The 17,221-nt window shown below is 50.0% G+C and overlaps 1 protein-coding gene across 3 annotated transcripts in view; it reads right to left on the bottom strand.

Annotated features, from left to right (window-relative positions):
* The window catches only part of LOC144122098 (sodium/mannose cotransporter SLC5A10-like), a 177,120-nt gene that overhangs the window by 128,610 nt on the left and 31,289 nt on the right, over nt 1–17,221 (bottom strand). For 2 of the 3 annotated variants that reach the window (XM_077655621.1, XM_077655624.1), the window contains exon 1: nt 6,421–6,523. The exons of the other annotated variant lie outside the window; for it this stretch is intronic. In XM_077655621.1, the coding sequence (XP_077511747.1) occupies nt 6,421–6,435 (15 nt within the window). In that variant the 5' untranslated portion in view covers nt 6,436–6,523. Of the gene's footprint in view, nt 1–6,420; nt 6,524–17,221 lie in introns of those variants that run through there. 3 annotated transcript variants of the gene reach the window in all.

Here is a 17,221-nt window from a genome sequence, read left to right as displayed (position 1 = left end):
CACCCACCATCGGTCCGCGTCACCCGTCAGCAAGAGGAGGGGGCGAAAGGGCCCACGATGCTGCCGCGCTACCGACGGCGGGACACAGCTAATAAGCATGAAGGGGTTCGTCTGTCGCTCCGGGAAACCAGATTAAGGGTCGCCCCTGTCTTCCCACATTCTTGGCGAGTCTTGCCTGTCCGCCATGAAAGGTGTCCGTCACGGCCCTCCTGGGAATGCGCTTTTGTTCACGAGGCACGGCGGGAAGGTGTGGGTGCCTTCCCGGCGATAGCCCACGTCGTAAGGGGAGAGGGGGGTCCGTGCGTCAAGCGACAATTTTCGTTCCCCGTATGTACTCGGGGGCTCTCGCTTATACTCGGGAGCGGTTTCCGCGTGTGCCGGCGTCCTGCTTTCTGCAAAGGTATGCAGCTGGAGAAGAGGGGCGGCCTTACACCGGTGGTGGTTGGGCAATTAGGGGACCGTCCTATATTGGTGCTTAGAGACAGCAGAGCCAACACAGTTTTGGTTCGGAGAACCCTAGTGAAGGACGAGGATCTTACAGGGGAAGCGTCGGCCGTCACTCTTGTAGATAGCACAGTAAGGTACCTTCCTGAAGCCAGGATTCTAGTGTCCACGCCATAATATACTGGGCATGTAGTGGCAAAATGCGTACACCAACCCATCTACGATCTCATCTTGGGAAACATTACGGGAGCAAGAAGTGTCGAAGACCCCTATCCCGACTGGAGGATGCTAGACGTTGAAGAGCATACAAAGGAGGAAAGGCCCGCGACAGCTCAGACGGGTGCAGTCAGTTTCTCGTCGGCAGTGCAGAAAAGAGCTCAAGCGACAGCCCGAGCAACGCAGCGTCCGCTCTCTACTCCTGTTACGATGTGCCTGAGCGTAACACCGGGCGAAATTGCAATTAGGCAAAAAGAAGACCCGAGCTTGAAGGCCTGCTTCGAAAGAGTCGGGGTAAAAGTGAAAATAATATTCGTACGTCATTCGAATAATGAATTGGTAAATGGTCTTTTGCACAGGGAATGCATATTTAGTTCAGGAAGCCGACTCCCAACAGCTGGTGTTACCGAGAGATATGCGAGGGACCGTGCTACGCTTAGGGCATGACGCCATCATGGCCGGACACCAGGGTGTTCAAAAAACGATGTCAAGGATCACCGAGGAGTTCTTTTGGCCGGGTGCTCAGAGTGACGTAACGCGCTTTGTTCGCCCATGTGACGTGTGCCAGCGCACAGCTTCGAAGGGAAGAGTTGGTCCCGTACCTCAGGGCAAGATGCCAGCCATCGACCTACCCTTTCACCGAGTGGCGATTGACATCGTGGGGCCAATCTCTCCAGTATCCACCAAAGGCAATAGATATGTGCTTACTCTGGTTGACGTGGCCACTCGTTATCCTTACTCTAATCCACTGAGAACTATTGACGGTATCCAAGTGGCGGATGGTCTCGTGGAAATGCTTTCGCGTTATGGGTTCCCCAGGGAAGTTTTGAGTGACCGGGGCTCGAACTTTACATCGGAAGTAATGAAGGAGGTTAACCGCCTTTTGTCAGTAAGGCAGTTACTGACGACGCCTTACCATCCCATGTGTAATGGGCTTGTAGAGCGTTCAACGGCACCATCGAAAATATGATCAAGAAAATGTGCCAGGAGAGACCTGATTGGGGTAGATATCTCCCAGCTCTTTTCTTCGCTTACCGCGAACTACCGCAGACGAGTCTTGGTTTCTGGCCTTTCGAGATGTTGTATGGGAGAACTGTTAGAGGTCCACTTGCAATACTTAAGGAGCTGTGGGCTAATAAGGAGATTGCATCAGATCTCAAGACAACATACACGTGCGTTCTTGAGTTGCGGGACAAGTTGGAGGAAAGATGCAGGCTGGCACATCCAGGCCTGGAAAGGGCGCGCGAACGCTATATATGGGACACTATGACAAGAAAGCCGCTCACAGAACTCTGAATCCGGGCGACAGGGTTCTCATCATGCTACCCACGGATCATATAATTTACTGATGCAATGGAAGAGCCCGTACCTTGTGACGCGGAAGAAAAAAGACATGGATTATGAGTTGTTGATAGATGACACTGAGAACGTTTCCCATGTCAACATGTTGAAGAAATACGAAGAAAGCGGTCCCGTACGGTACGCCCCCAAGGTAGCATGTGTGGTAGTGGCCGAGGAGACAGGTGATACTGCCGAGATGCCCACGTGCAGTGGGAATAAAAATGCAGGAGGGGATGAGGTACTAATGAAACCAATGTGAATGAAGACATACAACCAAAGCTCTACTCCATATCAAAGGGGAAACGTTTTCGGATGGACTAGGCAAAACGAAGGTCATATGTTACAAATTAGCCTTGTATACAGATAGAGCTACCTGAACAGATCTAGGTATATCTGGGGTGTATCTTGTTGTTGTTGCTGTTGTTGGTATTATGTGATCATACAAGGGAGTGTGTTGGGGACACGGACTTTTGTGTAGCTTTTGTGTAGCTTTTAGCCCAAGAGACCATCCAGTTGTCTTCTGGAAAATAAATAAAAATTTTATCTTTTTTATTTTTTTATTAAGGGCTCTGTACGGACAATGGCGGTGGTGCGTTCGTCTTCTGAACACGCAGTTTGGTGTGCTGTGTTAGTGGTGTGCGTTTGGTGTGTGCTGGGTCCAGAATCGCCACAGAAGTTAGTCGGTTGGCTGGATGGCTTGAAGATGAGGATGACGTGAGCAGTTTTTCATGGAAAAACTCTTGAGAGAGGGGGCCCTTGTCACAAATATTAAGGAGCCTAAATTAAATTTTAAAGGAAAGAGGTGTGAAGAAGACAACGTGGATTAACTGAAGAATAAATAAGATCAAGAAGAAGCATTCGGTGAGGCGGAGAGAATGATTGGTGGAGAAGCATTCGGTGAGGTGGAGAGAGATGATTGGTGGAGAAGAGAAGAAGAAGAAGACCAGGCTATAAAATGGCGAGTGAGAGCGAGGCACGGGGGGGGGGGGAACAGCAGAGAAGCGGAGGCTCCGGCGGGTCAGGGACACATCGGCTGGAAGAGAGCGACGCCGGCTACTGCTCCGGTGAGCTCACTTTCTACGGCTTCGCATCGTGGACTTCCTGCCGTGCCTGAGCCCGTTCCGGGGTGTCAACGGAGGACGCTACCACCTGCTACGGCCAGGAGTGTCTCCAGCGCTGTTGCCACCCATCCGGGTGGTGCCCCCAACGCCAACACCGACATCACCTCCACGGGCGCTTGTACCGGGAGCTTATACGACGCAGCCAGCGACGCCAGCCCAAGCACGTCGAATGCCGCCTCGACGCCGGCTACTGGATCCATACAACGCCGCAGCCGCACCGAACCAACCGTGAGCACGAACGCCGACCACTAACAGTAGATCGCTAGTAGCAGTGTTACCGGGTCGTGTGTATCTATAGTCTTTTTGTTTTGTGTTAGTTTTGTTATATTTGTGTTCTAGTGTGTGTGTGTGTCACGTAGTATGTATTAAATGTGCGTTTGTGTGGGTACACCTGTCGCCTAGTCCATTCTTTCGGTCCGAGTGTTCTTCGGAGAGATCCGTGACAAACGTACTTGAAGGTCCCTCCCGCTCGACTGGGGCTACCTCTATCTATTCCAATTCTCCTCTCCTTCGCGGCAAGCGCCAAGGGATATGCCTTGAAACCACCGTTCCCGAATAATTTACTCATAATTTATTCACGAATAATTTATTCACGAATAATTGCATAGGTAAATGCCTCTCCAAGAATTCACTGCTTTACATTTCCGTTTTTTGTTCTTCATTTTTAATCCAAATTCGCCGCCAGTTAACAGAATTATCCAGTTACTCCATTCCTTTCCCATGAGTGCGCTTGTATCAGCAATGCGCGCTGGCCAATCCCCCGCTCCGGGTATGTGCCAACAAGCCTGAGGACATCATCATCATCGCCAAAAGTGAAAGGCAAGGTAACAGCGTCTATCGCCCAGAATGCGCTGTTTTCTTCTCAACTAAATCACAGATGGCTTACGAACACAAGAGTCCTCTTCGGCGAATGGCGACGACCAGGACATGATGTATAATAGAGGTCCTCTTATTACAGGTCCTCTCGTGTGCATGCAGGTTAACTGCTGTTGTCAAAATGAGAATACATTCGGAAATTCGCAAATAGGTTAATACCCTTTCCTGAGTTCCACTTGGGGGCATTTTTGTGGGACAGGATGAATCTCTAACGGAGATTATCTCATGACGAGACGAAAAATATGGCATCAGGAAACCTAGAATTATTTAGAGAATCGTCTGTGACGCAAACCGAGTCGCCTTTGTAGAGCGGAAAGTCACATTGGAAGCATTCACTGTGCTTTTCAGGTGGGCTCTAAAACTCCTGCTCGTGAATCAGCGAATGAACCTCGATTCAGGGGCAGCTCCTTCAAAGACTGCTCACTTGTGATTCTCGCGTGATTCTCCACCAGAATCACACAACTGAGGAGACCTGCCGTCTGTCCTTTCCAGGCGACCGAGTTAGCATGCGCGATTAGTACGTTAAGATGCGCGACATTTACCGCTCAAAGTTTTTTGCGCAGCTTCATTGGGCATTGACACGTCAGCAAGGCGACGTTGCCAGCAGGTAGCGAACGGTAACCCTAAGCTGAACATCCGGCCACACCACTAGGTTGCTCTGCATACAGGTCCACAATGCAGTCTTTCTTTTCCTTGCGTATGTCGTCTGTCCGCGCTATAGGCGTGTGGCAGGCGCCACGCATTCTCGCGCAGCAAGCTGTGGCGGGGGCGACTGGCGTTGATTCCGCGCCACCCTGCGCGCCCGTCGGCCTTGCTCGATATAACTGACGGCCAGCCTGGGGGTCAATCAGAGAAGCTATCAGATCTATAAGCGCTTTTCGCGCGCTTTGGCAGTGCTCTTTATAACTTTCATGACGGTGGCCTACGTGGCAAGGTCCATTGGCACGTGCGCCCGTTTGTTCTTGAAACTGTCTTCTGCCGATAGGCTTCTGCCGGTATGTGCGCTATCCACCGGTTGCGATGCCTAGTTTCATCGCCACTCACACATCGCAACAGTGGTTTGGTTTATGGGGGTTTAACGTCCCAAATGCGGCTCAGGCTATGAGAGACGCCGTAGTGAAGGGCTGCGGAACTTTCGACCACCAGGGGTTATTTAATGTGCATTGACATCGCACAGCACACGGGCCTCTAGAATTTCGCCTCCATCGAAATTCGACCGCCGCGGCCGGGACCCAACCCGCGTCTTTAAGGCCAGCAGCCGAGCACCATAACCACTCAGCCACCGCGGCGGCTTGCACCCTTTTTTAGCACCGAACAATTGGAAAAGGGTGTTCGTCTTAAGACAGCTGATTTACACCCTAAAGGGTGAGAAATTGTTTAGTGTGCAAGTAGTCGAAATTTCTGGAGCCCTTCACTACGGCGTCCCTCATAGCCCGAATCGCTTTGGGATGTTATGGCTGCATAAACCGGACTACGCAGGCTGCAGCGAACTGCTGCAAAACGGGTTGATTTTTGTGCGGCGGGATGTTCGCGCAAACGTAGAAGCAGATCTTCGTCGTCTTTTGCGGTATTGTTTTTGTCCGAAGACTGTGTACAAACCAGCTCAAATGTCAGTATTACTCTAGAAACAGATTTTAGTCCCGGTCCTATCATAAACGACTGTGCTTGCCTGCTACAGGACACGTGTTTCTATCGACTAAGCAAATTAAAGACGTACACCACACCAAATGCAGTACAAAAGAATGCCAAGCTGCATCACTCGGAAATGGCCATTTGAGAAACCTGTGTGTACGAGCAAAGATGTGGTGGAATCACGCACAGTGTTTGTGAACGCAGCCAATAGAGGAGACGACGCTCGTCGGCAGCCGATCTCGTGCGTGGCGCGGATGCTGAAGCAAAAGGCGGCGAGGGAAGCACCCCATGCACCGCACATGAGCTCACGAAAAACATCCTTTCTGCTGAGGGTAATGCTTCGCCTTCGACATGCCGCTAAGGAGCGGCACGCTTGCCGTTTTCCAGTCCGCACCATCGGCACAGGTACGGAGATAAAGAGATCCATATATCACGATTCCAAGCAGTACTCGTGGGAGGATGCCCTGACGTTATATATGTCTCGTGAGCGAATAAGGTGCGGACGCAGTCAGTGATCCAGGGCAGCGGACATCGCTCAGATTTCTCAAGGCATACAACCCTACGCTCTACCTATAAACTCTATCTTGGGCACTGAGCAGTTGGCACCTTTTCCGTTATTCATCAGAGTTCGGCGCCAAACTTGTGCCGCAACCTAATGCGAGACAGTGGCTTCCGGCGTCGTGAAGGGCACTTAATTCTCTGAGAGCGCGATGAACGGAGCGAAACGGAGGGCAGTTTTCGGCCAGCGTGCCACGGCCGACGCGCGCCATGGAGAGAGGGACGCACTTACCACGTGTAGATTCATCTGGGGCAGCACTCACGAGGCGTCTGAGCGGGCAAGGTCAGGCACGCTCCTTTTTTCCTCTCCCGCCGCCTTGCGTGTGCGCGCGGCAAAAAAGCTGGAAGGGCCACTTTCACCCGTCGGTGGCCGAGCCCTCTTCCCCGCGTGGCAAACCCGTTCGGTCTGTTTTTTCTCGCGCTGTCACGCGAGTGCGACCGCGCAAGACGCGGAAGGCCTGCCGATGGTGTCGCCTACTCGCCGCAATCCGAGGAAATGCGCGGGGGCCCAAAGCACCGACTTCTAATTGGCCTCCCTGAGTGCCCGCGGCGGGCGTTAGAAATACGAGATAGCAAACGCTTGTCAAGCAAGAGAGAGGAAGACAAACAGAAAGGCAGGGAGGTTAACTAGGCGATGCCCAGTATGCTACTCTACATGAATCAGAACCAGTGCATAGCTATCCATACATTCTGTGTTGAAAGGTTTATCCATTCGCAAAACAATGCGATCAAAAGATTTGCGGCTCACAAGTTTCGCTAAGCGCGTAAGCGTCGAAACGTTCTGGACGGCGCTAAAAAGGTGTTCGCTCTTCTCCAATGGCCTATAATTTAGTCTTAATGCTGGCTGGCGTTCCTGCCCTGCTCATGGATTTTCACGTGCCAAAGCAACCCTGATGGCTGTAAAGCATGACTAGTTGAGGGATCCGAAGCATTTGCGATCGCTAGGTGGTCAATACGCGCATTTAAATTTCAGCGCACACCTTTCGAACACTGCATTCGTCATCTGTCCCTGAAAGTACCAGCGATGAACGTATTTGTGCTCTTAATTCGCTCCTTTAGCTAACATCATCTGTATTCATGTTTAGCAAATCATCTGTATTCATGTTACTTGCCTTTTAAGCCCACCCCTCATGTAATCTCCTTTGTGGACATGTGAGGAACAAATAAATAAATAAATAACACGGGCACTTAGGGGCGTTCGTATTACACAATGCAGAAAGAGCGCGAAGGACGGCACGCATCACGCAACCGTACGCTTAGTGTTGTACGTGTGTAACCTCAAAATATATATTGCGTGCGTGACTCTGGACCATGTATTCTATTCGAAAACTTAAAACTGGTGCAATTGCAGCTATTAAAATAAGAAATTATACAGCAGCGGCTTCGAGACCCGGAAGTGTGTTTTAGTATTTAAACTTAATCCATGCAGCTGGTTTCTTTCCAAGCGCAAAACATGAAATCTCCAGCGCATGTCTTAGATGTGCAGAATTGAGAGCATACTACCGTAATTACCTAATTATCTAGCTCTACAACGTTCGTGCTATGAAAAGGGCAGTCTGGATAAATTTGATTTGGGCAAGAGCTTCGCTGCTAAAATACACGCGGACACAGGTGGTGAACACAAGCACGAAGTGTTAAGACCAACCTTTCCTGTCTGTCTTTCTTAACTGTGGCTATGTCAATCTTAGCAGCACAGCTCTAGTAGAAATGAAGTTCCAACTAACCCGATTATAAGTATTTCGCATCCGGATTCAGATAATACGTGTTGACCACGCGCGAATATGGCGGAGTAAAACACTAGCAAACGTTTCCTTATCACGAGCACACAATAAGTGCTTCAGTTTTCTTGTTTTTAGGCTGAATTGTTAATTTCTATCATCGATGCTCTTCCCACTGCGAAATTAAGTGTCCCTGGAAGCAACGCTCGATTACACTTGTTAGCGCAGGTCTCTGGCTCTATGAGGCAGTGTCCTGAAGGGAACCATTTTGCAAACACATTTACAGTGTACACACTGTGTCGCTGCCGTCATGTGTTCTTACGCGCAATGACTTTTCCGTTCCTTCTGCGTTGCCTTCCACCTCAAGCGCGTCAGCTTACTACGAGAGGCTTCGGGCGTGCTTTCATAACGACATTTTTATACTGTGGCCAAATTTATTTTAGGCACAGTACAACAGCGCTTACACTATTAGCAACTTCCTTACGCTATCTAGACCTTCCTTTTGCCTTTTGAAATCACGAAGAGCTTGAACTATCGGTCTCCTGTGCCGGATCTTTTTAGCGTATAGCCGGGCCTCCTCGTGACGACAAAAATATGGCGTGCAGACGCTGGATGTTGCCACGCCGGTTCCGCTATGCTGCTCCACGTATCTCTCCGGCTTCATGAGTGCGAAAAGACTGGACACAAATCGCGTGCCTCCGTGTGAGCCGGCTCTAACCTACCTAAAGAAAGCGCTGCGGTTGCCTTCCGGGGAAACATTGAAAGCAGGGGACGTTGATATTGCCATGCATCTCGAAACACCGTCGCCATTGCTGCTTGCATCGTATGCGGTGTCAGCAACAAGATAACATTTCCAGACTCTGCCGCTTTCCTTCAAAGCCGCACGACGCGGGGCTACGGTGCATGCAATGGATACGGACAGTCCGGTGCACTGCTTGAGAGAAACATCGTTCGTTCTAACTGGCTACTAACAGCTGAAATATACGTTGTATAACCAACCCCTCAGTCGTGTTCATTAGTAGTTCACCTGAAAATTTCGGTATATGGTTGCGTGAAATAATTCACTGTCAAGCCGGAAAAACAGCAGACGGATTTATTGCAGATCAATGAAGCAGCCGGCACGATGGCATTTCGACCAGCGAGAACTGCAAGAATTCTTCAGTTGTCAGTGCTCTCTACGTATATAACGTCGAATGGTCGAATTTAATGCGAACTCCCCAGTACTCCGAATGCGAAGGCCCCAGTTACAAAATGCGTATAAGTTAGTGCCTAGACAATTGAACTGCATACCGAGGTTCGCGCGTTTTCGCTTAAATCTGCATACTAGCGACAAACTCCAGCATTCTTTCTGCGTCGCGATTCGGACGTTCCTGAGATACGACTTCAGTGCAACCTTTCAGCTCCTAAGTGCACTTCATATTTCCCATAATTACTGGCGTGACTGATTAGCTTAGTTGCATGCAGAAAGCACAGATCGGTGCAAAAGCGACCAGTAAATTCGCTTTGTTTCAACCCGGATCAATCTAGACAGACGAGCGAAAGCTTTGTTAAGCATGGTTATCCAATTTGACGCACTTACATATCGTAAAGATCATCAGATTCCGCTTGACGGCGACGACACACCATTGAAGCGCTAGTCCCGGCACGTTGCTCATCCTTGACATTGTGTAAAGGTTTTGGAGGTTCTTAACAGGCCGTTGAGCCTCCTTTGAGGTCTCGGCCGTGAACTCCGAGCTCCCGGTATCGCATACCATGCGCGGCCGTTCTCACGGTGGCACAGCGGAAATGCGAAGAAGAACATTGCACAGAAGAGGACGCTTTTCCCGCCACCCCCCCTCCCATAGGTTTATTGGGCTTTCCCAAAATAGCTGGCTGCTTGATCTGCTACCCTTGCCGTCTGGCTTGGTCGTGCGGCTGGCGCGGCAAGACGGCGACAACAAAGAGGGATGATGGGAGGTAATTACCTTACTTCCTCTCGGTGTCGTCTCCCTCCGCCACGGCCGTTACCACCGATCTAGGCGCACTTGCGCTTTTGCACTTTCGGCCAATGAGTGACCACTCCGGTGCCGCCCGGCGGTACGCGCTAATGTTAGTGTTGCCACCTCTATTTCCGAGCATTACGCCAAAATGGGTTCCAAAATCCGCAAAAAATTCGCTAAATGTCTTTTAAAAGCACCAAAATATCCGCTAATATACATTGCGGTGCTAGATGCAAAAATACTTGCAGTGCGTCTTTCTTTGGCGTAGAAACGCAAGAAAATATCGCCATTCAATGTCAGAACTTTGAGCAAAACAGGGGGCTAAGCAAAAACGAAACTAGAATGCGCAGAGGAATTTGAAGCGGCGTCTGCTTGGGCGCGCATCATCGCCAGCCATGAGCGTGAAGTCAAGAAAAAGGTGGCATATTTTATCGCGAAACTTTGGCTAGGAAAAAACAACATTTTCTTCAAGCGTACAGTCATATTATCTTTATACCAACATTCGTTGGCAGCATCTAGGGCAGCTCCTACCGCATAGGTCTATTGTACATAAACATTAGGAGATAGCAACAAGGGTTACAGAGTCCATCAATCACACTGCTTGAGTGATTACAAGAAAAAACATGAGAGGAGTGTAAATATGTTTGGACTAGTCACGACTAGCCGAAAGCAGCTCTATGCGAGAGTTGAAGCAAAGCCATGGAAAAATTGCGTGACGTCAAAACACAAATGCATCAGCATCTTCATCGGAATCTTCGTCAGCAACCTGCAGGTAAAGTGGCTGACACGTAGTACTTGCTGGAGCTGATGGTTCACTCGGTCCACTCTAAGTGGTATCAGTTCCAATGAGTCAGGAAACTTGGTCTGGAAGTTGGTACTCAAGACATCCTTTATCGCGCCTCTTCAGCCCCGCTCTGATCACCACAATGGCGTTTACTGTAGCTGGCGAGAGAGAGAGAGAGAGAGAAAAACTTCATTGTTGGAGAGGAAGTCGGGGCACGCCTCTGGGTCTCCGCACGACCCCACTGCACTCAAGTGTTTATGTCCCTAAGGTCCATAACACTGGCAGCCCGGCCGGTGGCGATTGTCTCCATGGCCGGGTCCTCCAGGCGCAGCAGGGTCTCCCAGTCCTCCCAGGTCTTGAGGTCCTCTAGGCCGCTGTTTCGCAGCTTTCTCTTGAGTGAGTTCATCTGACTAAATGATCATTCTACTTCCGCGCTCGAATAAGGTAGGACCGGCATTGAGATAGCAAAGTCATCTGGTACTCTGAATGGGTTTTCGCTAGAAGAGTCTCTACAATTTTTTATTTCGCACCAGAAGTTCTGATTGGCTGAAGTATTCGTCCATGTGACGGTCATGATGCACTTTGACTTGCTTGCCACCGCATCTGTTTTGCCTGGCAGTACACCTACCGCTTCCATCAGTGGGACTAGAGAGGGCGTCAGTACACACAAGGCTTTCCCTACTGACAACTTCCTTACGTTTTTTTTAACACTTCATTGTTGTGGAGCCTTGGCCGTATCCGCTCGATGAGGGAAACTGGAACTTTATGCATCGCTTTCTTAACATGTCCTCGTCTTCTGGACTAAAGCCGGCTTCCTTCATTTCTTGCATGCGCTTTGCGAACAAGCAGCCCAAGTGCGGTTTTGGGTCTAAGTAGTCTTCTGCTTTGGTCTTGATTGCGTCGACATTTATTGTTGGAAGCACAACTTATTTGATTAGAGTAGACAAAAGTGGCACGAGGTCTTCCAGCATCTTTGTCTGGTACGCATTTCTCGTTTTAAAAAACTTGTTCACTGTTTGTATTTCCTGGAGTAGTGGCTTTAGGAATTGCAAATAAACTTTGTTCGCGTGAGTGAGCTATGGCGCGGAGTGAAGCATTTCCTCGCCATAACATTTTTCCGTCCACCTGTTTGGAAGTGCGTCTCCAGCTCCTCCCACTGGTCCAGCACTCGTTCGACTGCTGTCGCGATAGAAAGCCATCTAGCCGAGCAAACATCCACGATATTCAGAGGCGCTTCTCCGCTGTTCAAGAGACCAAACAGTTTCTTGCACGCTTGCTGCCGTGATGAGGACCTAGCGAACCGATAGTAAGTTTCATTCACAAGTAATCTAAGTTTCTTGGGATTGCTTGTCCCAAAGCGGTTGATGTCGCCAGCTGGGCTGAATGGCAGACGCGTCTAATCAAAACGAGATGGAGAGCGTGAGCCTTGAGATGTTGATAGACGGCGTTGCTTACGCCTGTGATAACGCTCGCGTTGTCTGCGCCGATACCAACCAGATTTTCCAATTTCAGGCTGTGATCGTCCAGTGCACATTTTATGCTCTCAACAATGCCGCGTGCATCGCATGTTTCTAGCACGCACAGGGACAGGAATGTTTTTAGAACTGACGACATTGCTTCACTGTGGTAAAGGACTATTGACAAATACTTTGTTACCAATATGTCAGTTGATTCGTCAACAATGATGCTTTATGTGCTGTTGTCAATGTCAGGTGAAAGGTCCTCCTTAAATTGCGGGTACAGAACATTTTTAAGCACTGCAGCGTATTTTGCCATCTTCATTAGGTAGCCTCTGGCAGCCGCACTGTTTTGGAATGATTTCTTGATGAATTCTTCTAAATGGTTGGCAATCATTATGCTGCAATGATTAGCTTTGAACAACGCAGCCCCACCCTTTGCTGTGCTCGTTTCATCGCTTTCAGTTTTTTTTTTCGGCAAGGCAATCTGCTTTTGCGGTGGGTCCAGTTTGCTAGCAACATGCTGATGCTTTTTTGTGCCTTTGTGCGCCTTCACATCGTTGTATTCGTATCCAAGTTGGCACCGGCAAAACTTACATTCGGCACCCTTCAATCAATTGGGTGTAGTCTAGAAGAGGAGCCAACTGCTCAGGACTTGATCTTTAAGCCATTCGTCTCAAAACTTTTCAGCATAGTTCTTTCGGCATTTTTGGCATGATAATCTCCTATGCATGCGTGCACCGAGGAATTAAATTAACTGTGGGATAGGCTATTTGCTGGCGAAGCGCCGCACATAATGCCGATATGCCAAGCGGACTGCTTTATTCTGCGCACAACAACAAAAGCAAGGGGAGGGAGGAAGCACTGAGAGAGAGCGTTCAGAATGTAGAGCGAATGTTTGCTGGAAGATGCTGGCGCCAGGGTAACCTGCGCTTTTACGGAATGCTGAGGCGAGGTAGGCTAGCACAATTGTGACCGAGGCGCCTAGGCGCCGGCATGTCGCCTGTCGCTGCGCCTCGCAGGGTCGATGCACGGGGTCATGCACGGGATCAACTGACACCCTACAGCAACCAAGTGCGGAGAGGCGCAAGCGGCGAGTTCCTCCTCAGGCTTATCCAAGGCGTATCAACGGCCCACACCAACTGGCTCGCATCGTGGATGACGAGTAGGCTGCCGGCGACGCTGCTAAACTCCCTTCCTCGCACAGGACCCGCGGCTCACTTTTTTTCTGAAGCACGATGACAGAACTGCTCATTTCGTTCAGATTGATTGCAAATCCACTTATGTAACCTGCAATCCGCTAAAACATTGAAACCCACCAATTAAAGATTCAAAATCCGCTAAAAACTCCGCTAGCCGCTAGACGCACATTTTTCCAGCTAAGAGGCAATAAAAGTCGCTAAATTTAGCGGTAACAACGCTAAAATGGCAACACTGAGGCGCTTGCCAACGATTTGAAGAAGGAGACGGCGCAGCGCTCTTGAACTGACCTTCTGGCTACACTCCCGTGGGGAAGGAGGACAGCGTCCGCTTTCCTGCGCCTCCACGGCGCGCCTCGCCGGCCAGTGAAGGGTGCGGCGTTCTAAAATTCCCCACAAGATAAGTCTGTCTGTCTGCTACTGCCAGGAAGAAAGAAAGGAAAGTGCAGAGGCCTGCTCACTGGCTCAAGCCGAGCCACAATCGCTACCACTAGCAGATAGAAGGAGAGGTGAAAGAGGGGATAGAAAGACAGGATAGTACAGACGCGCTAAAGACAAGGCCGATCCCGGAGGTAGTGCAATACCGGGCCAATCGGTGGCGGGAGTGAAGCATCCTTCAGACTCTCCGCCACATTTCCAAAAATAAGTCCGACTTGGACCCGTAACAGATACTCTACGGGTCCGGACAATCGCTCCCACAAGATAAGCACACGCCACGCGCTTTTATATAGAGAACGGCGCGTCACGTGATTACCGGCAGTTGCCAAACTGCCGTCCGCTCCGCATACGCAGCTGTGGCAAGGCGCAGCGAGTCACGTGATTCGATAGTTCCGAGGCGAGCGAGCGCTGTCGGCTCAAAGCGCGCAGCTGTGACGGGGCGTGGCGAGTGACGTGGCATGACGTCAGAGCCAAGGCTCCGCTCCTCCTGGTTTTAAGGTAAAATTTCATAGCCACATGACCTTTATTCAGCTTTGCACGGGAGGAGTATAGCTTCCGCTATAAAACTTTAGCGATGTGCAGTCAACGAAGCCCAAGCGCAGCCGACGGAAAGTATGGAGCGAGAGCGCGCGATACTTTGCTCCTCAAACTGGGCATTTGCGCTGCTTATCACCGTTGCGTTTTTGTACCTACACGCACCTGAGCTTAGCCCCATGCAGAGATTTCTTTCCAGTTCCCGTATGTATGAGACTCGCCTGACTAGCAACTGCCAGTGCGCTGGACTCCACCTCCGATCGCAATGCGTTGTGTAAATACCTTAACAAAACATTATACGGGAGAGAGTGCTGTTGGGGATAGATTGTTTTTTTTTTGAAAAAGTACTAAAAAGTGCCCCCCTGGCAAGTTCTTTCTGTGTCCTCGTCTAAAAATGCAGTGCTTGGTTACTTTTTCAAGAAAACATTGTGAATGGGTAACCTCTCACGTTTTCACAGCGCGTCAACCATAAATTCTTTTAATCCATACCATAATGCAATCTTAAGTTATGTGCCATACCGTTTTGATGCCTTCGGTAGCATGCACAGAGTATTTGTACTGCTATCCAGCAGATAAAAAGAGGGCGCTTTTTAGCACCATTTTCACGGCGCCCCATGGGCAGCGCACGAGGCCTACATGAACACATACGCAGTTAGCTAGCATACGCACATCTAACTGCGTTGCGTGCGCTGTAAACGGCAGAAACACACCTTTAGCCTCCATGCCGTAGAGTCCGTCAAGTGGATGTGCTCACAGTGGTACCATTTAGTAAAAAGAAGTCAAAGCACGATAGCGCTAGGTTGAAGAAACTTTAATCCCCTGTGTCACGTAGTGATGACGGCAGTCGAAGCAGTGAGGAAGACTGCCACAAGTTCTAAAATAAAACTGTTCACTGGGCTGACCTGCACCCAGAAGGGACTGAATGAATATAAAGCTGATAGCGAACTTTCGAGATGAAGCGTGCAAAGTTAGTACCACATTCTGGAACAGTGTAGAATTGGCTCCGCCTGGATGCGATCAATCTAGATAAATCTGGTCGCGTGTTGCGTTCACAAGCAAAGTGATAAAGCGGTTGGCGCCAGCTTTGAAGAATTAATAAACAAACACTACTCTCTACGAAGCATCTACATGATGTTTTAAATAAATAAGGTGACTAGAAACAAATAAAATGGATTGTGCGAAAATAAACATCAAATGTGGAAACACAGCGCCCTTTAGCTTGTATGATAGGTCTTTAGACGGACGGCATGCACAACTTCTGGTCATGCACGGCGTCGCTGGAATGCAGCCATTACGTCAGAGACGACTTCATAATCCAGTTCACCTAGCCGACGAAGGGCCTTGTACAAGCCAAAAGAGTGGCGCAAAAGCTTTTCACTCATTCCACAGCGGCGAATGGGCTTCCAAGCCAAGGCTCTATCCCCTGGCTTGTATTCTGCATTACTGCTTCTTAGGTTGTATCGTCCGGCGTCGGTCCGCTGGTGGTCTTTGATCCGTAATTGGGCAAGTCTTCGCGCTCCTTCTGCGCGCTGAAGGTAGGCGGCGACGTCGACGCTATCTTCGTCGGTAATGTTGGGCAGCCTGGCGTATAGAGTGGTCTGGCCTCTCTACCATCGGCGAGCCTAAAGGCGTCATCTGGGTGGTCTTCTGCATTGTGGTGTTGTAGGCAAACACTATGTAAGGCAGGATGACGTCCCAAGTCTTGTGTTCGGCATCGATATGCATGCGAGCATATCGGTGATGGTTTTGTTCAGGCGCTCGGTCAGTATGTTGGTCTGAGGATAGTATGCAGTTGTCCTCCGCTGACTGGTTTGTCTGTAACGCAGACTGGCATGCGTCAGTTCCGCCGTGAACACTGTTCCTCTGCCCGTGATGAGCACGTCAGGAGTGCCATGCCGGAGATGAAAGCACCCCACGAAAAACTTGGGGTCTCTGCCGCTGTTCCGTTCGGTAGAGCTTTTGTTTCGGCGTAGCGAGTCAGTTCGTCGGTCGCTATGATGATCCACTAATTTACAGACGTTGACTTCGGGAAAGGGCCAAGCAAGTCCATGCCGATCTGCTCAAAGGGCCTTTAGGGCGGTTCAATGGGGTTAAAAAATCCTGCTGGTCGAATGGGAGGAGTGTTTCGTCGCTGACAATCTCGGCAGGTTTTCACATATTGTGCGACATCGGCAGACAGTCGGGGCCAGTAATACTTGTCTTGAATGCGGCGGAGGGTGCAAGAAAACCTGACATGTCCGGCTGCCGGCTCGTCGTGTGAAGCCTGTAGAACGTCTTCGCGAACACTTGCAGGTACAAAAAAGGAGGTACGCTGTTTTGTTCGCTCAGAGTGCTTGCGTCCGGCCTTGTAAACGACGGTAACGTCAAACTCCTGGATGCGCAGACTCCACAGAGCGAGATGGTCGGATAGGTCCTTAAAACTGGCAAGCCGGCACCAGTGCGTGGTGATCGCTTACTACCTTGAACGGCCGTCCTTAAAGGCAGAGGCGCAATTTCGACGTAGCTCAGATGATGGCAAGGTCCTCCTTCTCGGTTGTCGAATAGTTAGCCCTAGTCTTGGAAAGGGAACGGCTAGCGTATGCGATTACTTTCTCCAGTCCGTAGCTTTTCTGAACGAGGACGGCGCCGAGGCCCACGCTGATTGCATCGGCATGAACTTCATTATCGGCGTTTTCTTCTAAATGCGCGAGGATCGATGGGAACTGTAAAAGACGGTGAAATTCCTTGAGGCCTTCTGCTTACGGCGCTTCCCATTTAAATGCCACTTCTTCCTCTGTCAGTTAGGTCACAGGCTCGGCGGTGCGCAAAAAGGTCTTGACAAATGGTCGGTAATACGCGCACAGTCCGCGGAATCTGCGCACAGTCCGCGGAATCTGCGCACAGCTTTCTATCGGCCGGTATTAGAAACAGTGCAATAGCAGCTG

This window comes from Amblyomma americanum, chromosome 2, assembly GCF_052857255.1.
Source record: "Amblyomma americanum isolate KBUSLIRL-KWMA chromosome 2, ASM5285725v1, whole genome shotgun sequence".
Taxonomy (NCBI): Eukaryota; Metazoa; Arthropoda; class Arachnida; order Ixodida; family Ixodidae; genus Amblyomma; species Amblyomma americanum.
This window is presented reverse-complemented; position numbering and strand designations above follow the sequence as displayed.